Source organism: Trichoderma camerunense (genome assembly GCF_050948025.1).
Source record: "Trichoderma camerunense strain CBS 138272 chromosome Unknown V8C40scaffold_13, whole genome shotgun sequence".
NCBI lineage: Eukaryota > Fungi > Ascomycota > Sordariomycetes > Hypocreales > Hypocreaceae > Trichoderma > Trichoderma camerunense.
In genome coordinates, this window is record NW_028145357.1 from 623,869 (window position 1) to 645,338 (window position 21,470).

The window sequence follows — 21,470 nt, forward strand, 5'->3', positions numbered from 1 at the left end:
CGCTATTCGCGAATATAAAATCTGCGCTCATTCTTGCTATTGAACTCCTACTTGGTACATCACATCCTCATCCACCACTTCTATCGTCGACAGCACATAACCTTTTACAATTAATCGCATTTGAAAATGTCTGGGGGCCTTGTTTTTATTACCGGAGCCACTGGCTACATCGGAACTCACCTTGTTGGCGACGTCCTCAAAGCCGGTCACCGTGTCCGTGTCGCAGTGAGGAGCCAGGAAAAGTCTCAGTTAATCAAGGAGCTGTATCCTTCTGCTGCGGATAAGATCGAATATGCCGTCGTACCGGACATGTCACAACCCGGTGCTTATCAAGATGCCTTGAAGGGCGTCAGTTATGTTTTCCACCTGGCTGGAGCAATGGTCGACAAGGGAGTAGAGCTGGAAAGAGACTTTGTTGATCCTGCGGTCAATGGAACTTTGTCGATTCTTGAGTCTGCCAAAAAGGAACCCAGCGTTCGAAAAGTCGCCATTGTGTCGTCCTTTTTGTCTTTGATGCCCATGGATGGTGTTATGCGCAATCCTTTCCACATCAAAGGTATGTTAATCGGGAATAATATCGTGAATGAACCAGATAAGCTAACAGTTTGGTAGCCAATACAGGCGAAAAGTTCGCTGTCGATTATAAAATGGCTTTCCCTGAAGGCTTGCCTGGCCAGCTTCTCAAGTACCAGACAGGCAAAATCGTCGCTCACCAAGCTTACCGCGACTGGATCAGGAAAGAGAACCCCAAGTTTACCGTTGTGAGCGTTCACCCTTCTCAGGTCTTTGGGCCTAGCCTGGTTCAAAAGTCCTCGAGCGAGCTCAGCGGAGTGAATTTCCTTATGTGGATGACTCTGCAGTCGGATGCTCCGTTGACACCTTACCTGATGGTGGATGTTCGCGACGTCTCACTTGCACTGGCACGAATCATTGATGCCGATGTTCCTTCTGGGACTGAGCTGCCCATTACTGGTCCTCTTTACACGTGGAAGCAGTATGCTAGCTTTATCAGCTCGAAATATCCCTCTTTGGCCATCAAGTTTGCGCCTCAGGAGGAGCCAACTATGACTATGGATAGGGATGTTACCGACAAGTATCTCAAGGTGAACTGGACTCCACCGGAAGAGACTATCACTGCATTTGTTGATCAGCAAATTGCATTGCCATAAAGAAGAGGGGTGTATCCTGATTTTAGAGCTTAGTATAGCATAGGTTATTACAAACAATGCCAATAATAAATCTATATCATCTTGACCGGGATACGTAGTAAAATATGATTGTGGATACTGACACGACACGTCAAAAGAGATGTTAAATTTGATGGTAAATTCCTATGCTGAGATAATGACTACTTTCGCTTCTTGTCTATATGATGCTCTATCTAATTCTGCTTCTCAACCTCATGCCTGGCCAAAGATTCCCGTTTTCAAAGCAGTCTTATATTTCTCAGTTGAATAGCCAACTGAACGCATCCACTCCTCAATAGTCTTGATGCGATTAGGGTGAATCTTGTCCAAGCGAGCATAGTCCTTAGTCCAAAGGCCCTTGTTACCACCACTCTCTTGCCAGATTGTGAACCAAGGAACAAACATCTCGGCCATGGTCTTGAGTGTCGGGTCTTCATAGCCTGGAGATCCAGCAAGACCAATCTTGGTATCTGGCCACGAATCGGCCACTGCGGAGAGCGGCAGAGGCTCGAATCGAGCAGGCTCTCCAGTCACCGCGGTAAAGGCTTCGGCAATAGTCTTGCCATTTACGTGGTCAATGCCAACGCTGAGCAAATCGGCTCCGAATTCCTTGGGATGCTCAAACATATATCGAGCAAACCAGGCGAAGTCGACCAATCCTACCATTGCCATAGCACCATCAGCTTCGATGGGCATGCGGAAGACATAGACACCATCGTCTCCCTTGGCGGGAGACCATGTAGCAAGGTGGGACTCGGGATAGGGGCCGCTTTCAATGGCACTCCAGTTCATCTTGTCGGTTGGCTGAGCCTTCAAGAAGTCTAAAAGGGCGATAAAGTTAGTACTTCTCCATGGGATGTCAGATGGTTATGAGTTCCTTACCGACAACCTTTGCCTTGCCATCGACGAAAGGAACACGATACTTAGGGTTGAACCCAGACTTCTTAGAAACAAACGGCAGAGAGCTGTAGATGAAGTGCTTGACGCCAGCCCAGTAGGCAATCTCATAGATGCGAATGCCCCAGAAGATCTCAGCCTTCTCACCAATCGCGAAACCGTTGGTGTTGACGAAAACGGCGTGAACTCCCTCAAATGCAGCAACGAGGTTGTCTTCGTCATAAGTGTCGCCTTCAACCACGGTGATGCGGGGGATGGCCGCCAGAGAGACGCTCTCCTCGGACTTGGCATTTCGAGACAGGATTCTGACCGAAAAGTCCTCGTTCTTGACCAGTTCGCGGGCCACGGCAGAGTTTTGAGCTCCGGCTCCGCCCAAGACGAGAATGACTTTGGACATGGTGGATTATTGAGTTATCTTGATGCTGTTTTTTGTGGTGTAGTATGCGTGTTAACCAGCTGGCTGATTGTGCGAACCGCTGATTTGAATGATGGAATAATCTGAGAGGGAGACTTTGTCAACTCTTTATATATTCTGTTGCATTTTAAATCTTCTCGATCTCCTTTACACCGTTCACTAATCATGTCTCATAGCATTTAGACTCTCATGAGGTCACAAGTCCGACAGGCAGAAAGTTTTGCAAACGCAATGATGCTCTGTGACCACGATTACTGATCCCACCGTATTTCTAGCTAGGCAATTGCCGCATTTGTAAAGGCCAGCCCAAAGGTAAGAGATGCAATTGGATGCCCCTTACTTAGATATGTCATTATACTTCTTGGGGTAAAGCGAGACGCCGCGGATACTGTAAATTTTCGGGGTCAAAGGCTATGATGATGCCACTCAATTACTAAGATTTGGATTCATCAAACTGGCGCATCAAAAACAAAAAATGATACTTTTGGTCAGATAATGCAACACAACGAAACACATTCATTGCATCCCTTCTCTAGTGCTGCAATTTTTATCAGTATGTCCCCGGATATGTCAGCGATAGGTAGTCCAGAGTCTCAAGATTGTGAGACTTTAGCCGCCAGAAAATCGTCACAGATTCTGCTGGATAATCGATTGGATTATAAATGTGGAGATTCCAGAACCAACTCCAAAGTAGAGTTACTGTTACCTCCGGATAGATACCACCAAGATGAAGGTACTGCTACTTACACCATCGGAGATGCCCCGCTTTTATGGCCAGGGTACGTGTTACCGTCTTTGGAATAGCCTCTTTTAGTCATGTTAGTAATGGTCAAAGCGGAGACTTTTCTCCTTGATCACCAATCAGGCTTGTAGTTTTGCTGGGTCAGAAACCGATGCTCGGCTCGGAGATTTTTTGGGCGCCTCTTCCATCATTAGTCGGAATGTTTATAAAGAGAGCCGATTCGCCATGTCGTGATCAGCGGTGATTACAATTCATCCGTCTTCTGGTGTTGCTATGATGGCATATGTATCTCATATTCACCCATCTTCTTGGTTTGCAACGATGAAGTCAAGGAACCTTCTTGAAGATTACTACGCATGCTCAGACAACTAAGCAGGCAGCTGAAGCCATTCCAATGATCGATAATATCAATTGGTTGTGCAAATCGACTCGTGTCGATACACATCTGTCGCCTAATATAGATCTATCTCACCTCTTTTAGGTAGACTCACTACACAGATCGAATTGAGCACGACTACAAACACGATGGCGGGGATTACTCGACTTAGGGGCTTACTTGGTCGAACTAATATAAGATAAAGAAACAAAACCGAGGTCTTACGTTTCTCAAAGTCTTCACCTCGTTCTCTTCATCTATCCAGCAAGCAATCGAAAGGTTCATAAGGGCGCGTAAGATTTTACAGAGGCAGATAGAGTTGGAAGTACCCCTGACAGACTTTGACATATCAACTCTTCCGGCATCATTTATAAGCAGGCCGGGTTCCACAACGTAATTGTGTTGAAGCTCATGTGTAGGTCAATTGGATTGGACGGTGTCATTGCAAATCCTCCTCGGCAAAATTTTGTGAGTACATTTACACGGATGTCAAAGGGATTTACAACATACTCTACCATATGGCTGTCCAGAATCAACAGAAAGAAGAAACTGGACTATTCCATGAGACCTTCTTCCAAGCTTCACCGCACCCACGAGAGAGTAGACCTTATTGGTATCATTGCCGTAACCTGGAACACGATTTTCAGGAGCGATTTTTAGTCAGACGAATTCGCGTAGATAGCTACTTAGGAAACACATGAAGCGTAAGGTTTGTCTATAAATCTTCTAATCAGAGCCCACAACTTCCCAGCCGAAAGCTGTTATAGAATATGTCAGACTTTATTTAGGGCTTCTTCATTAGAGTAGCAACCGCATCCTTCTCGGTGAGACCACTGACACCAATCCTCAAATAGTTGGGATCGCTGTCAATCAATTTCGCTGCCTCGCCACTTCTAAGCTCGTCAGCATCCCAGTTACTCCAGATGAAGCGGCCATGCAGGAAGGCAGCGGCAGGAGTGGCAGCCCAGACACTTAGGGCAGCAGGCAAGTTTTCTTCTCTACGAGTTAGCAGCTGACTTTTCGGTGTGGCACAAAGAAGCGTGACAATCTTGTTGAATTAAAGGACCATGCTGAAGAAATGACTTACCATTATCCCAATTGATCGGAGAGCTCTCGTCGAACCCATCTGCGCGACTCATAGGCGTGAGAACAGCACCTGGATGAAAGCTAACGATTTGCATTTCTTCCGCCTCATGTTCTTGGGCGAACTGCTGGGCGATACCCAGACTGGCGTTTTTGGTCAATCCGTACGATGGCTTCCCTGACAAGTGCCAGACATATGCGATAAGAGTGGAAAGATTGACAACATATTTTGGACCTCCAGACTTTTGATGATAAAAGTGTTGAATCAGGTCAAAGGTAGAGCGGACGTTGATATGATAGTCACCCCAAAATTCGTCCAAGGGCATGTCGACCATCTTTTTTGACGTTCCGCCCGTTGCTGCGTTAAGAACCAAGACATCAAGAGTAATGCCATCTTCTTTCAAGCCAGAGAACAACTTTTTGACCGAGGCGGGATCGGCAATGTCACCACTGCGAGTATCTACAATGGTGGGTGATCCGAGTTCCTTAGCCTCTGCAGTGAGCTGTTCACCGGCCGATTCCAAAACATCGGCTCTGCGGCCGAAGATTATAATGCGCTTAGCATTTGCAGAAATGAAGGCTTTGCTAATAGCATATCCAATACCAGAATGGCCGCCGGTGATAAGGACAGTTCGCCCAGCTTGGCTGTTCTCCGGCCGCTGAGGGTCGATAGTTGGGTAGGCCGCCTTGCGGATGTTCTTGATAGATGGTAGGCCCATTGTTCCAGTTATATTTTGTCCCAATTGATAAATAGGCTCGTCGATAAATGTTTCAATTTAAGAGGTACAACAAGGTGCCCAATTTGATACAGGTGATGCTAATGGTTGTGTGTTGACTTGATTATCCCGTTTCTAGTTGACTTGATTGACAAGTTTTTATGTCTTATATACGATAGAAGCAATGACATTACTTGCAAATAATATTGCCTATTTATACCATTTGTAATCTACAGCCTCTCTTTTCATCCTCAGATTTGTGTAGCATTGCTTACACGTATCTTAGATCTTTCGAGCAGTTCTAGCGGGGCCGCTCGTGGCGGGCAAAATGTCCGCAGGCGTCACTCAAAAAAGTCAACTAACATTACTGGATACCGAGTCATTAGGAAATTATAGTAGCAATGACATGTCCACAGAGGAAAAAAGAAGCAGAAAAAAAAATGTAAATTAACTGGCCTATAGTAATCAGCTTACATAGTATTTCGATGATGATGGCTAGGTACATAGGGAACATAACTTTGTAACCTAACTTGACAAACTCTTAACAACACTCGCCCAACTTACATGTAGCCTGCTTAACCACCCTAAAGATCACGGCGCGAAAACAAGTCATCGAATTATCTCATCTATAATGGCTAAAAAGGCGTTGTTCGCCTTAGGACAAGACCCCTTTGTCGATAGCTGCTGCATTTGTTACTAATGGGCACATTTGCCTTGCGGGCTTCTTGTCCGCAAGGCCCCACTACGGATGATGACAAACGCCTCCCACGGATTCCGAAGCCTCATCCTATTACCAACTTGACCTCTGCCGTCATTCGTTATGGCTTCTTTCTTCAGTCAATGGACTAATGAGACATATCGTACAGTCTCGCATGTGACGCGTGCGTGATGGACCTGCATAACACATCCCGGGCGGACCCTCGGCATGCAAGGCGAGTCTCTTGCATTGTCTGTGCCAAGGGCAAGCGGAGATGCTCCCGCCAGATCCCAACGTGCACCCGTTGCGCCGAGAAAGGCCTTGTGTGTCGATATTTTGCCCCTCGCATCTCCTACGTTCCTCCTGTCGAACTGGTCTACTCTTCTGAAGGTCCACCGACGGTGTATCAGGACCTGAGCGGATCCGCCGGCAACTCTGCCGGTTCCAGTGCTTCAAGTGCCACGGCGAACGGCAATTACCATGAGGAACTCCCCGTAGATAGTACTAGCGAAAACAGGAACCATCTCACCCAGAGTTCCACTTCGCTTTTGACTGAATCCCGTTTTGTTACCACTGGAGGTGAAGCTATATTGGCTCCTCATCTGTCTAACCCGTGGTTTCTATCGCCAAGCTCCTGGGTAATTACAGACAATGCCGATTCCGTCCGACCTCGCGGATGTTTCAACGAAGAGGCTCTTCGACAGTTCCCAGAGCATGCTATGGCTTGGCTAAAACAGTGGTCCGTAAAAGGTCATTGCCCTTTCATTCACTTAAACCAACAGAAGACGTTCAACGGCTTCCCAGATTGCCTGCAAGATGCCTATACCGTTACCGCTGCATACACAAACTCTACACCAGCAACAAAACAACTGGCCCTGCGTATTCTTCAAAGTCGCGCCGCACACCTCGTCAGCAACTTTAAAGATGCACGACCACTAGAGGATCTTATATTTGGCCCCATGACGGCACTATCTCGCCTCCAAGCTCTTCTAGTATATACCATTGTAGGACTTTTCGACGGTGATATCCGCGCAAGGGGTCAGGCTGAAAGCAATCTTGATATCCTTACGTCGTGGGCAACGGAGCTCTGGGAACGGACCGTGCTGGATATATCTCAAGGTCACACGGCTGAAGACAAGCCTAGTACTGACAACAATGACATTCCGGCTACGGAGAGTCGTAAGAGACCTAGAACGATGCAAGGGGCGATGGATGCCACTGCTCCTCCGTCAATCGATCTGACTATCAGTGCCACCAAGTACGACTACATGGGGCTCCTCATGGACGGAACTGTCTACTCTGCTTGGCAATCGTGGACATTTTCCGAGTCGATCCGCAGGACCTGCCTCACTGCTGGCATCACCCGCTCCGTATTCGGGGTCCTGCAAAAAGGGTGGTCCGATTGTCCTGGTGGTATCATCTTTACCGCAGCAAACGGGCTGTGGGACTCACCAGATCCGCATATATGGATGAAGCGTATTTCTTCGTCGGGATTTTTGGCTGTGCGGCATACAGAATTGGAAAACTTGGTAGATCAGACAGATCGCTCCAAAGTGGATGAGTTTTCGCAAACTATTGCAATAATATCATTTGGATTGGAGAGGTATGCACAGTGGGGGGCTGATTCTAATCAACAGGAATCTGTATCCGCAGATTCACAGAGGTTATTATAGCAACTCGTTTAATACGTTAAAACTTAGCAGCAACCCTGTATATAGAGCTAGAGAGTAAATTTCAGAAACATGAAACTGCAGAAACAAAATTTGTTCATCTATGGAACACTTCATCTACTCAAGCAATATTTACCTTGACTTGATCCGAGATGCAGATGTGGTTTCACTAAATTGCAAAATGATTCTGAGTGGTACAGGGTAGCTCCATGTCTCGAGATGAAGCTGTCGACAGGCGAAACCTGGCACTGTAGTCTGTACCTACCTCTAGTACCCATCTCTAGACGCGCGCCAGTACTATTATCCCGTCACGGCATAATAAAAGACGGCAGATATCGAGATGGGATGTCAAGGATATTATTTTCTTTCTCATTGGTTTCCTCTAATTTCTTCTCCTTCTTCTCCCATCTCGCTGGGTTTGGGAGATTGCGACAATCTAACGATACGAGCCACTTGAAAGTTCTCTTACTAGGGCGATCATGATTCATGCATCACAAGTTCATCATCTCTTTGCTTTGTGTTGGCAAACAACTAGACCGTCAATCGATGATCTTGACGTCGTAATTCGGCCACGCGATACGGTGGCAAATCAGCTTGTGAGGCGTGGAGTTGAAGATTTGGGTAATAAAGTGAAGAGATAAAGTTTTTATTAACACCAGCGCAGATCCACAAAGACCCCGACTCTTTCATGATGAGACACGTGCTCGAGGGGAGGACTGCGATAAGCTTACATGGACAAAACGCGGGCTTACGAGAAGGAATGGTTGCAATGCTTGGAGTGGGTCGATCATTGGCCCTTGAAGCGTGTCCGTCTAGTGGTCGGCTAGTTGAATTGGATGCCTCTTTTTTTACACTTTTTTCTTTCTGCTCCAGTTCTTTTTTTTATGTTTTGCCTCCCGCAGGCGGCTGAGTGTTGCCAAGCCAGCAGATGAACCGAAGTCAGGTCAGAGACACCGAAGCAGTGGGCGAATGAGGTGTGAAATCTCTAAATACTAGACCTCGCCGCCTTGGCCGTGGCGCTATGGAGCAATGAATCGAGTCTTGGCTGCGCCGTTGATCGCTTTCCGGTCACCGAAGCGCCGCACGTGTGCCAGGGTGGTGAGGAAATCTGATCATGACTGGCCATCAGCAGCCCGAGACGTATTGAATGGAATGGGAGCAGACGTTATGCCGAGCTGCTAGTAGTTGGAAGCCTTGAATCGTTTCCGCTGAGAGGCTTCTGGGCAAGCAAACCAGGCCACCATTGTCACCCCGTGGGAAGTGACACACCCCTGAACGGCTCCAACGAGCTAGCGCTGGACTGGATGCCAAGCTTAAATGCTAACTTTATCCACACTGAATGTAAGTGGTCAACCTTATTGCGGTTTAACTTGGGTCGTTGCCAGTCTTGGCAAGGCCGCAGACGAAGGCTTTGTTCCTTCGAGGCCGAGGCACGTGCTCTGTCGTGATCGAGGGACTTGAGCTGGTTTTGTGATAGCCTGTCTGATTCGACCCTGGCTATCTTTTTTTCGATAGCGGTGGTGGTGGTGGTGTTGGCCCTCTCCTCTCTGACGAACAAGCTCGGAGATAAGGACACACGGATGATGAACAAAGACTCAAGAGAAACAGAGTCTCGACCGTCGCCAGATGGATGGGGAGATTCATCTGTTTGTCCGCTTGCCGGCCGCATTATTTGCATTTCAGGGCGTTCACGCGACACTCGGTCCAGCTTTGAGAAGATGGCGGCCTACATGGCCGGTTCGGGAATCTCTTGGCCGCAGCAAGTCTGCTCAGCCGGTGGATCCATCTCGACGAACAAGAGTCTGGGGGCCGCATCGATCTACCGCTGAGAGCTGTCGACGAACCCACGTGTATTTTCCTGGGGACGTGATAGGGAGACGGACTGCGCGAGGCTTACCCTGCCACCAACAACGTCGTGCCTGATGCTGTCTGCGTTAGAGCTTGGAACTTTGCAAGGTTCCACGAACACTTTCCATCAGACAGCTGTTGCTTCAGGACTAAGGCCAATATCCGTTGCCACATGCTGATCTATTCTTTGCCCAAAAGTGTGCATTGACAACGTCGGTGTCCCAACGGGGAAAGGACCACGATGTTTCTACTCCATCTTGCCTCTTGTCTTCCTTCTTGTCGTGCGTGGGACGCACAATACGATAGTGGCTATGGAGCATGGCATGCGGATAACGATGGAACCTGGACCGAGGAGAATATGCACTCTTGGGCTGGTACCCAGGGGACCTGGTGCTGCGTGCTGTTGCAGGTTACATGTAATGTAGTACACGTACGAGTTAGACCTGGGGATATAATATTTAAGAAGCGTCCTGTGCGACTGCCCTTGGACTTCTCTTCCGGCTTGTCTCTTTACCATCCCCATTCCAATCTTTGCAGGATCACCCTTCCTACAGTTTGGGGTTGCTGAAACGCACATCCGTCAAAATGACGCTGCATCAGTATGACTACATCTTTGCCATTGGCACTCTGTTTGCTATGCTGGATGCCTACAACAACGGTGCCAGTAAGTAATCTCTTTTACAGGGCTTCATAACTTGTACAATGGCAAAATATCTAACTCATCTGCTCTCTCTCTTACAGACGATGTTGCCAACTCTTGGGCCACCAGTGTCTCATCTAGGTCCATCTCCTACCGACAGGCCATGATCTTCGGCACCGTCTTCGAAATGCTCGGTGCCATCACTGTCGGTGCCCGAACGGCCGATACCATCAAGAACGGCATCATCCCCAACTCTGCCTTCCAGGGCAACGCCGGTGTCCAGATGCTCGCCTTCACCTGCGCCCTCGCCGCCGCCTCCTCTTGGGTCATGTGGTGCACTCGTCACTCCGCTCACGTTTCTTCCACCTACTCTCTCATCTCTGCTGTCGCTGGTGTCGGTGTTGCTACTGTTGGTGCTTCCAAGGTTCAATGGGGATGGAATGATGGCAAGGGTCTTGGTGCCATCTTCGCTGGCCTGGGTATGGCCCCGGCCATTTCTGGTGGTTTCGCTGCCGCCATCTTCCTTCTGATCCGCTTCGTCGTTCACGTCAGGAAGAACCCTGCACCCTGGGCCGTCTACTCCTCTCCCTTCTTCTTCCTGGTTGCCGCCACCATCTGCACTCTGTCCATTGTCTACAAGGGTTCTCCCAACTTGGGTCTTGGTAAGAAGCCTGCGTGGTACATTGCCGCTGTCACCATGGGCACTGGCGGTGGTGTTGCGCTTCTGTCCGCCATCTTCTTCGTTCCTTTTGCTCGCGCCAAGATCCTGAAGAAGGACTACACCATCAAGTGGTGGATGTTCATCCTCGGACCTCTTCTGTGGAACCGCCCTGCTCCCGCCGATGCTGAGACCGCTGCTGTTCCCGACTACGCTGTTGTCCAGCACCACAAGGATAACGAGCACTCTTCTGGCAACTCTGTTGATGAGTCTCTCGACGGCGAGGCCCTCAAGAATGACGTGGATGCCACGACAACCCCCGCCGATGCCGAGAAGAACATCTCTGCTGTTGAGGCCGCCAGGCCCACCTACGCCGAGCTCATGGCTGAGAACCAGAACCGCCTCAATGCTAGATTATGTAAGTTTAGAGATCAAAGGAGACACAAAGAAGCCGTACTAACTCGTAATTAGACAAGAAGCGTGGACCTATCGGCTGGGCTATGCGCACTCTCCGTGACAACCCCATGGGCCCTGGTGAGATCTACGAATTCAAGAACATCAAGATCCTTGCTATCCGTATCCCCGCTATGATCACTGCTGGTCTTCTCTATGGCCTTTACTACGATATCCACGCTGCCCAGACCGGTACTGAAGGTACTCCCGATGGTGAACGCATGAAGCGTGTCTACGCCGCTGCTCAGAAGTTCCCCAACGAGGTCGAGCACACCTATTCATTCATCCAGGTTTTGACTGCTTGCACTGCCTCTTTCGCTCACGGTGCCAACGATATCGGTAACTCTGTTGGCCCCTGGGCCGTCATCTACTCTGCCTGGAAGACTGGCAACGCTGCCGCCGCCAAGGCCCCCGTTCCCGTCTGGCAGTTGGCTGTCCTGTCTGCTATGATCTCCATCGGTCTCTGCACCTACGGCTACAACATCATGAAGGGTAAGTTTCATTCTAAGCTCCGCCTCCTAGGTTGAGTCTGATTCACTAACTCGCCGTATAGTCATGGGTAACAAGATCACCTACCACTCTCCTTCTCGTGGTTGTTCCATGGAGATGGGTGCTGCCATTACCGTTCTCGTCTTCTCTCAGTACTCTCTGCCCGTTTCTACATCCATGTGCATCACTGGTGCCACCGTTGGTGTTGGTCTCTGCAACGGCACCTTCAAGGCCGTCAACTTCCAGCGAGTCGGACTTTTGTTGTTCTCCTGGATCATGACCATCCCCGTTGCCGGTACCCTCGGTGGTGTGATAATGGGTCTCTTCCTCAACGCTCCTCATTTCCTTCCTGCCGCTGCTTCTGCTTAAGCAGCTCATCTACGCACATGAAAAAAGTTATTCTGGGGATGTGGTTAAGGTTGTGGATAGAACTGTGTTTATTACAAAATGATTGATATCCTGCATACATATTTATGATTGCTCTGTACTTAATTTAATTTCAGCGATGGAGGGGAAATACCTAGTTTAAAAAGTAGTCGGCGCGTCTCGCGTCACGAGGAATATCACACATGATGATGAACCACTTTTCGTTTGTAAATGATGAATGCATTGCTAAATGCCAATTAATGAGGTGATTCTTTGCTTTCTAGGAAGAAGCTAGTAGTAATCATGAGATATCATAAGAAGTTTCAGTGCTGTTATAAGTTGTGCTTCAATAGGATATCACTGTTCTAAATGTATCGGACGACGTGGTAATTTTAAAGCAGGTCTAGAATAGACATGGACAGATGTCTATATGTTTTCTGGTACAGAAACAGGCAGAGATAGTCAGAATATTGTAGGAACTGCCCAGTTGCCCACTAAGTAGGCATGTAGCAACGGTACATGGACATATAGTACGAACATTGGCTCTTGCAAATGACGCGTGGCAGCCCACATGAGATAAGAGACAAAAGGAAAACGACATAGATTATGTATTTGGTCCTAATGGCCGACGGAGTTTCCCCCCCTCCCTTTATTCGCTGGGGTTGAGACTTCGGTCAATGTTGTCTTTATACACTGTCCATTGGTAATCTCACCAATCCTCCTTCCATAACTACCTAGTTACTGATCAAAAGCACTACTTTGAATAGTAACTCAAGGTTGCTAGAGGGCTGAATGGCTAATTTGGGTAAACGCGGCCGCTTTCTGTTTCAATGGTCTCCAGACTCTTTAAACCCCTGTTCAATAGACAATCAAGCGAGCGCTTGTTAGCTAATCTGCTTTCTCATCATTAGCAGATCAGGACAGTGAATTGATTCCATAGTCTTTAGTGGAAACACTTCTATAATTGCTCCAATCAAATTTCCCATTTCGTGAGGCTGCATTTGTATGGTGCTACCAGCGCCGATTACAAATCCGATAATTACGCTACGGTCGGAATTAGGCATATCAACGCGCAGCTAAACAAGGCGATTTATCACTTCTTCTCAAAAGTCAGCTGTGAAACTCCAGGGTCGGATAGACTTGAGTAAGGAATGACAAATGGGATTAATCGGATTGGAACGTATAGACATGTTTATATCTCAAGATGAATTATTTAAGATATAATAGTCGAGCTTCATTATGCATTCAATATAATTCATTGTCTTAAGAAGCTTCATTCACTCCTAACACTTCGAATCTTCTTGCAAGAAAAAAAATTACGATACACACAATGGCGAATGAAGCACTATGGCTAACTGGAGTTGCCGAGGAGCCAAAGATTGGATTGGCAGATATACCCGAGCCTGGAGAAGGTGAGATGTTGATACAGGTTCGTTTGATCTCAACATCGTTCTCCAAAATAGTCCCCCAGAGGTATACTAATTGAGACGCAAAGGTTAAAGCTATAGCAGTTCAGCCTGGAGAATGGAAAATGCAAGAGGGCCTCATTCCTATTAAGCTTAAATATCCAACTGTTATTGGCCGTAGGTTTCCATCTGAACCCTCATTATTGTCATCATTTCCTAACAAGACCAATAGTTTGCGCGTCTGGAATTGTTGAAAAGACTGGCCCTGGCGTTACTCGTTTCAAACCAGAAGACCGCATTTTGTTCAATACTTCTGGTGTTCTTCGAAATGACTCTCGTTTTGGCGCTTATCAGAGATACTGTCTTGTTCCTCAAAAATTAGCTTCAAAGGTAACTCTTCTTTTAAACAGTGGTGCGATAAACATGTCTCTAATTGCCATGATATATAGATAAGTGATGTATCATTTGACGAAGCCGCCAACATCGCTACAACCTATACGGCGATGAGTGCTCTAGTCCTTCATCTTGGCTTGAACAGGCCACAGATACCTAGTGCACCTGCTACTGGCGAAAGGATTCTCATTTGGGGAGTATCATCATCATTAGGAGTTTTTGCAACTCAACTGGCTAGGTTAGCTGGGTATGAGGTTGTCGGTGTCGCTTCTGGTCGCCACAAGCAGCTTGCAGAGCGATTTGGTGCTTCGCATTTTGTAGACCGCACCTCAGAGGATGTCGTCTCTGCAGCGTCTGCACTGGGCCCATTCAAGGCTGTTTTTGCTGCTGCCGATGATGCGGCGGACCAAGTCAAAATCGGAGCGATACTGGCAGCTCTGGGAGGCGGCTCATTTTTATCTACGATGGGTGTTCGGGCAGGAGTTGAACTGCCTGCAAACGTTACGGGACATTTTGCCCAGTATATTGATGACTACTTGGACGAAAAGAATAGTGAGTTTACAGAGTGGTTCTGGTGGAACTTTATGGAGAATGCCTTGGCAAAGAAGGAACTCACATCGCTCCCTCTCACTATCTTTGGGGGGCTTGACAAAACAAGAGAGGCGTGGAGGGTTCTGAAGCATGGAGAAAATCACGGAACTCGACTGGTCATTAAGCCGGACCACAAGGCATGAGGTTGTTAGCATTTCTTGTACTACATGAGTTGTAGCTGAATAAAGTGGAATCACAATCTTTAAATGGAGTAGAAACTCAAATATCGAAGAAGAATAGTGGGGGTTTATACTCAAGGGCTTCATTGAGAAACTTTGTGGTTCTGCGACTTCGTTAATGCACTATTGGCTCCAACTGTTGCGCCCTCCACAGATGTGGGCCTTTTTGTTGGAGATAACAGCTGCATCAATTTAGCCTCTCAAATTTCTCTTTCGACTGCTCTTTGACATTGCATTGACTCACCTGCCGCAAGACATTAACAGCACGTTAATGTCTCTTGCGTTGGCATCAAAACAAAAAAATGACGATACCTTCTTCTAACAATAATAGTTATGTCGTCATCGACAGAAACGGCATTGTCGAAAACAAGCACTTGGTCCATGCTGTCGTCGTGGACTCTACTGGGCAACTTCTGCTTTCCCTTGGCGATCCCTCTCGTATAACATTGCTTCGCTCTGCAGCCAAGCCTGCTCAAGCGCTGGCGGTTGTGGAAACTGGTGCCCTTGAACAGTTTGGCTTTGATGATGTTGATCTAGCACTTATGTGTGCCTCACACAGCAGCGAAGAACGGCATGTTGCAAGGGCTCAGCAAATGCTTGCGAAATCACAGCACGTTGAGGATCAGTTGCGCTGTGGTGGTCATCCTTCAATCAACTTAGCTATCGCCCGAGAATGGATAAAGCGTGGTTTCGAGCCAACCGGAGTTTATAATAACTGCTCCGGAAAACACGCGGGTATGCTAGCCGGTGCTAAAGCTATTGCCGCCACCTCAGACGACTATCACCTTCTCACGCATCCGATTCAGACTAGAGTTAGGCAGGTGGTGGAAGAATTGGCAGGTCTGGAAGAACAAGATGTTCGGTGGGGGCTTGATGGTTGCAATATGCCAGCTCCTGCGCTACCCCTCTTCTACCTTGCTAAGATTTATGCTTCATTTGCTCAAGCATCAGATGCATTAGCAAGCGGCGATCAAACCGCCAAAAGAGTACAAAATATGGGACGGATATTCAACGCTATGTCCCGAAACCCAGAGATGGTTGGTGGCGAGGGTCGATTTGATACGCTCCTTATGCGTGCTTTTAATGGCGCTATCATCGGAAAAGTCGGAGCCGATGGCTGCTATGGGATCGGACTGCGTGAGTCCGAGCGCACCGAAAGCCTTGGGGCTGTGGGAGCAATTGGTATTGCAGTCAAGATTGAAGATGGAAACTTGGATATACTTTATGCCGCCGTGGCCGAAATCTTGGAACAGCTGAAGGTTTGTAGTCGAGAAGACATACAGAGTCTGGAGACATATCATCATCCTAAAATTCGCAACACAATGGGCATCGTTACAGGTACCACGAGCTTCCAGTTCAGTTTTCAGTCAGAGAGAGGGGCGTTGATTTTTTAGGGATTGGTTGAAACTTGCACGTATAGACAATAAGATGATTTAATTGCCCCGATCGTGGGAACCTGCAAACTACAACCCTATACAAATGACTCGGCGTGATTAGCTAACTGGGGGAAAATACCTCGGTATAACTAGCTAAACGGGAACTTCTACCACATTCCTTTTTACTTCAGCCAGAGCATAAGCTATTGAGTTGAAAGATGGTAGTCTGGAGGTTGTGGGTGCTAGTAAACTGTTTAGGAAGACGTCAGATAATCAGCTTGTTTGTATCAACCCATGTAGTGAATAGCTTCCTCACCACTATATGGCGTTGATACAAAAGAAATAGTATTTTCCATACACTAGATGTGATTCAGAAAATAGGGTGTGGCGGGATTTGTAAGAGCCTGCGATATGAGTCGCTAGGTCCTATCTCCGATATAGTTTCGGCTGAAAGAGAAAAATAGTGGATGGATATACCATACTGTGGTCGCATTGAGAGTCGTATTGATGGCCATAATGATCAATCACCAGACCAGTTGAACGCTCAAATTATCCCCGATAATTGAACCGCGTCGTCAGAATCCTACGGTCTCATGTACCGAAACCTCGGTAAATACGGAGCTCGTATCCTTGATATTCGGCAGGATGGAACATAATAAGGAGGCGTAATTGCTGAAATTCAACACTAAATGTTTGAGTGAATTATATATTCTTGTCTGTTTAATATTAATCCATTGTCATTTTAATTCACCTTTTCTGATTCAACCGATATTCAGTGTGGTTAACGCGATCTTAGCCATGTCGTCTTACAGCGGTACTTGCAATTGTGGCTCTATTACCGTCACGCTTAACGCAGCTCCTTCCGCAACCTTGGCGTGTCATTGGTACGCCATCAATTGATAGTAACTTCCACGTTGTATGCTGATACGATGAGTCTGGTAGCTCAAATTGTCGTCGCTCAGGTGGACGTCCGTTAAGTCTTACCTCAAACTTCATCCCACTTGTCTAACTAGGAAATAGCGTTCTCGATCAACTATCTTCTAGAGGAAAAGGACTTCACAGTTAGTGATCCTAAGAGTTCCGCAAAGCAATACCTCGATTCCAATACTGCATCCAAAGCTTCAGTAACGGTGTGTTCTATGAGTATCAATACCACTATGGCTAATATTAACTCATGTTCTTCGTCAATTAGCGCACATTTTGTCAAACATGTGGAAGGTCTGTTAGGCTTCTTTCATGATCATAACACTGTTAATAGGTTAAACAAAGCTGACTGGAATGCTGTTTGATAGTCCTCTTTTTAGCCAACCTGAAAAGCTGCCTGGCAAATATTTCGTTAAAGCATCACTGTTCGACGAGATACCTTCTGCCAGGTCAGACATTTTCTTGGAAAGAAAGATTCACTGGGAAGGGGATGTTGAAGTCAGCGCCTGATGAGCTACATGCGAGCTGTATAATACCTTACAGTACCAGCTTGATGTATCTGTATTATATTTATTGGAGTGATATGGTTATATAGATATGTTTTATGTTCTATTCATAGTATGTCCTATTGATAAGCGTCCCAATTCTTTCGATATATACTCTTATGTCATCTCCATCTCGCAGAAATATTTTCGGATTCCTCAGAGATCCTATCCCTGGACCAGTGCCAGTCATGACAACTGTCCCTCGCTCGAGTGTTGTACCTTGCGATAAAAAGGATATTATCTTGTTAACGTTGAAGATAAGTTCCCTATAATAGTATGTAAGTTAAGATGGGCAGATGAGTCTAGAGCTTCAGGAGCAAACCTGGTATTGGAATCCTGCACTGTATCTCCGTTGTATATCGCCTGAATTGCCAGGTTGCCTGCGTCACCAATGGCGTCTGGACTGACTAGAACGGGTCCAATAGGGGCGGATCCGTCAAATCCTTTAGAGAAGCACCACTGGCTATTCTTAAACTGCTGACTCCTGACAGATACGTCGTTACTGCATGTATATCCAAGAACGTATTCTCCAGCCTTCTCTTCTGGTATATCCCTTCCGTCCTTTGCAATTATAAATGCAAGCTCGGCTTCGTAATCGCTGGAATCATCTTGTCCTATTGTAACGACATTAATGGTGGTCGGATGCGGTGAACTAATCGCAGTTCTAGGCTTGATGAAAAGCACTGGTTCCTTGGGGATGGGCATTTTTGCCTCGATGGCATGGTCGTAGTAATTGAGTCCAAGACAGCGAACTAAAGGAACATCGTGGTAATCTAACGGCGCTAGAAGCTATAAAGAATTATTTGACTGTCCTACTGTAATGGAGGATCGTAATAAGCGCACCTGCTTTACCGTCATGATTTTGTCTGTTACAGTTCCGTCAAAGGCCGATCCAAGTATTAGACGGGCTTGAACACGCTTTCCGTTGTAGGTGTCCAATCCGACGTCTGCATTGACGGATGGATCAATTTGACCCAGATGAATCTGATTATCTTCATCTGCTATGAAGCGTATCAGGTGTGTCCAGTTGCGTGCCATGGTCGATAAAGAAATGTGTGGTGGGAACTGGAAGCATCTTATCTATGAGTCTTAAGAAAATAGATGGCCTGATGATTATATAGAACAATTGATAGGTACGAACCCTAAAGTGTTATGATTGTCATACAATGAGAGATCTCTTATCTGACGTGGCCCGAAATTTCGCCCGAGACACATCACTCATTGGTTAGCCCGAAGAATCGACCGAAACCCACCGATCAGTCGATCGGCCAAATACACGTACGGACTCTCACAATCGTGATCCAATCAGAAAATATTCAGGAAGCAGAGGAGATAACGGGGATTTCATCAATTCTCAGCATATGGTCTTTTTTTTCTCTTTCTTGTCAAAGTGTTTGATACCTATAGCAAGTTGTCCGGATATATATAAGGCCCCAGAATGTCATCAACGGTACATAGATCATTCTGCTGTGAATTTTGCCATATCTCGGAAAAAATGGTATCAATTGGCAAGTCCAAGGTGAAGTCCAGATTGGAGCCATCGAGGCTTGCATCACAAACATAATCGCCGCTATCAAGTGAGAAAGTGCCTTCACAAGCTGTCATGTCCATCTGTTGCACACAGTCCGTTGCATTGCTCTGCTCTTTTTCTTCCAGATCTTTACAGACTGAGGAGCCATTGTTCTTCAAACTGGTATCACCATGCTAAGCGCCTGTTAGTACTGCTGCGTCCATGATGAGGCGGGTTATACTTACGATATGAGGAGTGAGCTCTTCTTCTGGTGAGCGGGGAGCTGCACTAGGCTGATTCATGGCAGAGGACCTTGAGACAACATGAGCCCTTATACTACTTAGAGTACTTTGCAGCTTATCCAAGTTCTGTAAAAGTACAGGTGAGGTATTCCAATATTGCTCGTGTTGTATCAAGGTTAGGCGCAGCAAATCAAAGCTGGACTGCGCCATGACTTTCTCAGACTTTGTTTTCGCAAATGTTCTCTGTACAAGCTGTATCGCAGCTATTATCCAGAAAGTGTTTACTAAAAGAGGGTCACCATAGCGAATGTGGTCGATCGATGCGTTCCGGACGATACTAACCACATTATCTGCGGCATCAAGGTACCTTGACCATACGGAATTTGGATGTGAGTTGGAGTCGCCTGGCCATGGCGAAGATGCTCTGTTGCTGAACATGTTTGTGTCGTCCTCTCTCTCAGCAGCTCGGTAGTCGTTACGGAAGCAATCTTTGTGAAGTATCATTATCTTGGCGAGTTGAATCATTGCATGAATCGTCTGCTTTTCGCTGTCTCTTCGTCGCGCATATACTTGATCCTGACTTGATGGGGAGGAAAATAAATGCTCTGAACGATAACGAAGCTCTTGAGGTAATGACAGCGTAAAGCAAGAGACGCAGTTGTCCAACACAGCGAGTTTCGATGCCCTCTCAAAATCTTGGCCATTTCTCTGGTTTGATGTTAAACGATTACCTCCGTAAGATCCAGTATCCTCATCGCTAGAAGATTCTACAGGGACGGATGCATTCGAGAGAGCGTGCGCGTCTCGCATGAAAGAATTGATGACTATGAACCAGGCTCTGCCACTTTCATTGTCGCTATTTTTGAGTTCCTTCCATCGAAGTACCGGATCTTTTTCAAAGAAGCAACTTGGTTTTTTCTCACCATTGAACCAGAATTTGTCGTCAACAGGCAGAAGCGTGGCATGTTGTTCTGGATCCATGCCGAGTGGGCACTTGCGTATGGTTGTCGCGAAGACTTCAAATTCCCAAATAGTCCACCACGCTCTCCGTCTTTCTTCTTTAGCCACCCATACCTCTAGGGGATCCATATCAGTTTTGGTGGAAGACAGTTTCAGAGGCAGATCGACGAGATGAAGTCGAAGTTCGTATGCAATTCTAATCACAGCTCCCAGTGACCGCCATGCGACTCCGCGAACACCACTGACCAATTCGTAGTATGTTGTCATGATGAAAGTCTGAAGAAGGAATAATGGAGGTGATCTGTCACCACAATTCCGCAACTGCTTGTGAACCAAGTTCGACGCAATTTCGTAGAACTTGGACGGATTCAAGACCTCTTTTTGAGTGTCATCTCTGTCGTTACAAAGATGCTTAGCCGACAGTGAGAATATAGAAGCAAGTAAAGCAGTGGCTTGTTCAGGGTCAAGATCGCTATTAATGCGCTGTTGAAAGGTTGGTCGGTGGAATAGTGAAACCGAAGTGAGGTCGGAGAAGTATAAGTCTATTCTGTAAAGCGCCTGTAGTCAGCTTGTGGTTCGTAATTCAATACTCTAATCTTAGAACTCACAATTGAAGATACTCATCTTCACATATGCCCAGCGCGGCGCAAACATGCGTGGTATTATCATTCTGTATTGTGTTGGGTGGGGTTGGGATGAAGTGTGCCTGAGGAGAGCAGGAACTCTTACGACTTTCCTCGGATTCCTCATAATAAGCCTGCTTCTCATGAAAGTGATGTAATATCCAGCTTGATATACTATTTGACTTTGCTTTATGTGCTAGGAGGTGGTGTAAAGGGACATCTTCGGCGTCTAAACCTTTACCCGAATCATCGTCTGAACGTCTTTTGGGAAGCTGCGGAACGGGTATATTCGGGTCGTTGTGTCGACGACGAGAAGATCTGGCCTTGCGCTTATGGAAGCTTCCTGTGTTATCAAATGTGAGAATTCTTATACATGTACCGCCTAAACAAGATGTAATTACCAAGTTTTGGGCCAGGCTTTTGGGCTGTCGATGGATAGCGGCAATCCTGTTCGTTTCGAATACAGATTTCACAAGATGGAGTT

General features: G+C 46.8%; 9 protein-coding genes across 9 annotated transcripts; 6 read left to right on the forward strand and 3 right to left on the reverse strand.

Moving 5' to 3' along the window:
* Window positions 1-126: 126 nt before the first annotated feature.
* V8C40DRAFT_267795 (uncharacterized protein) lies at window positions 127-1,169 on the forward strand (the record flags this gene model as incomplete). Its single annotated transcript, XM_083219889.1, has 2 exons — window positions 127-556; window positions 613-1,169. The coding sequence occupies 2 exons, from the start codon at window positions 127-129 to the stop codon at window positions 1,167-1,169; spliced, it is 987 nt and encodes a 328-aa protein (XP_083071255.1).
* Window positions 1,170-1,363: 194 nt separating this feature from the next.
* Window positions 1,364-3,063, reverse strand: V8C40DRAFT_280748 (NmrA/HSCARG family protein). The gene is made up of 2 exons (XM_083221448.1): window positions 2,070-3,063; window positions 1,364-2,008 (listed from the first exon to the last, which is right to left on the reverse strand). The coding sequence occupies exons 1-2, from the start codon at window positions 2,479-2,481 to the stop codon at window positions 1,401-1,403; spliced, it is 1,020 nt and encodes a 339-aa protein (XP_083071256.1). The 5' UTR covers window positions 2,482-3,063; the 3' UTR covers window positions 1,364-1,400.
* Window positions 3,064-4,401: 1,338 nt separating this feature from the next.
* Window positions 4,402-5,419, reverse strand: V8C40DRAFT_267797 (SDR family NAD(P)-dependent oxidoreductase; the record flags this gene model as incomplete). Its single annotated transcript, XM_083219890.1, has 2 exons — window positions 4,402-4,610; window positions 4,705-5,419. 2 exons carry the CDS (start codon window positions 5,417-5,419, stop codon window positions 4,402-4,404), a joined length of 924 nt encoding a protein of 307 aa, XP_083071257.1.
* A 791-nt stretch (window positions 5,420-6,210) lies between these two features.
* On the forward strand, window positions 6,211-7,946 carry V8C40DRAFT_250350 (Zn(II)2Cys6 transcription factor domain-containing protein). The gene has a single exon (XM_083216953.1). The coding sequence runs from the start codon at window positions 6,305-6,307 to the stop codon at window positions 7,784-7,786; it is 1,482 nt and encodes a 493-aa protein (XP_083071258.1). The 5' UTR covers window positions 6,211-6,304; the 3' UTR covers window positions 7,787-7,946.
* Window positions 7,947-9,250: 1,304 nt separating this feature from the next.
* V8C40DRAFT_250353 (uncharacterized protein) lies at window positions 9,251-10,134 on the forward strand. The gene has a single exon (XM_083216954.1). It carries the CDS (start codon window positions 9,410-9,412, stop codon window positions 9,704-9,706), a length of 297 nt encoding a protein of 98 aa, XP_083071259.1. The 5' UTR covers window positions 9,251-9,409; the 3' UTR covers window positions 9,707-10,134.
* V8C40DRAFT_250354 (phosphate transporter) lies at window positions 10,135-12,440 on the forward strand. The gene is made up of 4 exons (XM_083216955.1): window positions 10,135-10,295; window positions 10,373-11,347; window positions 11,401-11,874; window positions 11,936-12,440. Exons 1-4 carry the CDS (start codon window positions 10,217-10,219, stop codon window positions 12,238-12,240), a joined length of 1,833 nt encoding a protein of 610 aa, XP_083071260.1. The 5' UTR covers window positions 10,135-10,216; the 3' UTR covers window positions 12,241-12,440.
* A 1,127-nt stretch (window positions 12,441-13,567) lies between these two features.
* V8C40DRAFT_267800 (zinc-binding alcohol dehydrogenase family protein) lies at window positions 13,568-14,770 on the forward strand (the record flags this gene model as incomplete). The annotated part of the gene is made up of 4 exons (XM_083219891.1): window positions 13,568-13,666; window positions 13,733-13,820; window positions 13,876-14,033; window positions 14,093-14,770. 4 exons carry the CDS (start codon window positions 13,568-13,570, stop codon window positions 14,768-14,770), a joined length of 1,023 nt encoding a protein of 340 aa, XP_083071261.1.
* A 255-nt stretch (window positions 14,771-15,025) lies between these two features.
* Window positions 15,026-16,353, forward strand: V8C40DRAFT_250357 (asparaginase). The gene has a single exon (XM_083216956.1). The coding sequence runs from the start codon at window positions 15,109-15,111 to the stop codon at window positions 16,198-16,200; it is 1,092 nt and encodes a 363-aa protein (XP_083071262.1). The 5' UTR covers window positions 15,026-15,108; the 3' UTR covers window positions 16,201-16,353.
* A 1,362-nt stretch (window positions 16,354-17,715) lies between these two features.
* On the reverse strand, window positions 17,716-20,630 carry V8C40DRAFT_280750 (uncharacterized protein; the record flags this gene model as incomplete). Its single annotated transcript, XM_083221449.1, has 6 exons — window positions 17,716-17,917; window positions 17,974-18,440; window positions 18,495-18,652; window positions 19,106-19,289; window positions 19,407-19,562; window positions 19,746-20,630. The coding sequence occupies 6 exons, from the start codon at window positions 20,628-20,630 to the stop codon at window positions 17,716-17,718; spliced, it is 2,052 nt and encodes a 683-aa protein (XP_083071263.1).
* Between the last annotated feature and the right edge of the window lie 840 nt (window positions 20,631-21,470).

Coding starts and splice junctions, on each gene's coding strand:
- V8C40DRAFT_250350 (XM_083216953.1), top strand. CDS start 6,305: ATGGACCTGCATAACACATCCCGGGCGGACCCTCGGCATGCAAGGCGA.
- V8C40DRAFT_250353 (XM_083216954.1), top strand. CDS start 9,410: ATGGATGGGGAGATTCATCTGTTTGTCCGCTTGCCGGCCGCATTATTT.
- V8C40DRAFT_280748 (XM_083221448.1), bottom strand. CDS start 2,481: ATGTCCAAAGTCATTCTCGTCTTGGGCGGAGCCGGAGCTCAAAACTCT. Junction 2,009..2,069: donor TGGCAAGGCAAAGGTTGTCG/GTAAGGAACTCA, acceptor TCGCCCTTTTAG/ACTTCTTGAAGGCTCAGCCA.
- V8C40DRAFT_250354 (XM_083216955.1), top strand. CDS start 10,217: ATGACGCTGCATCAGTATGACTACATCTTTGCCATTGGCACTCTGTTT. Junction 11,348..11,400: donor CCGCCTCAATGCTAGATTAT/GTAAGTTTAGAG, acceptor ACTCGTAATTAG/ACAAGAAGCGTGGACCTATC. Junction 11,875..11,935: donor CGGCTACAACATCATGAAGG/GTAAGTTTCATT, acceptor CTCGCCGTATAG/TCATGGGTAACAAGATCACC.
- V8C40DRAFT_250357 (XM_083216956.1), top strand. CDS start 15,109: ATGACGATACCTTCTTCTAACAATAATAGTTATGTCGTCATCGACAGA.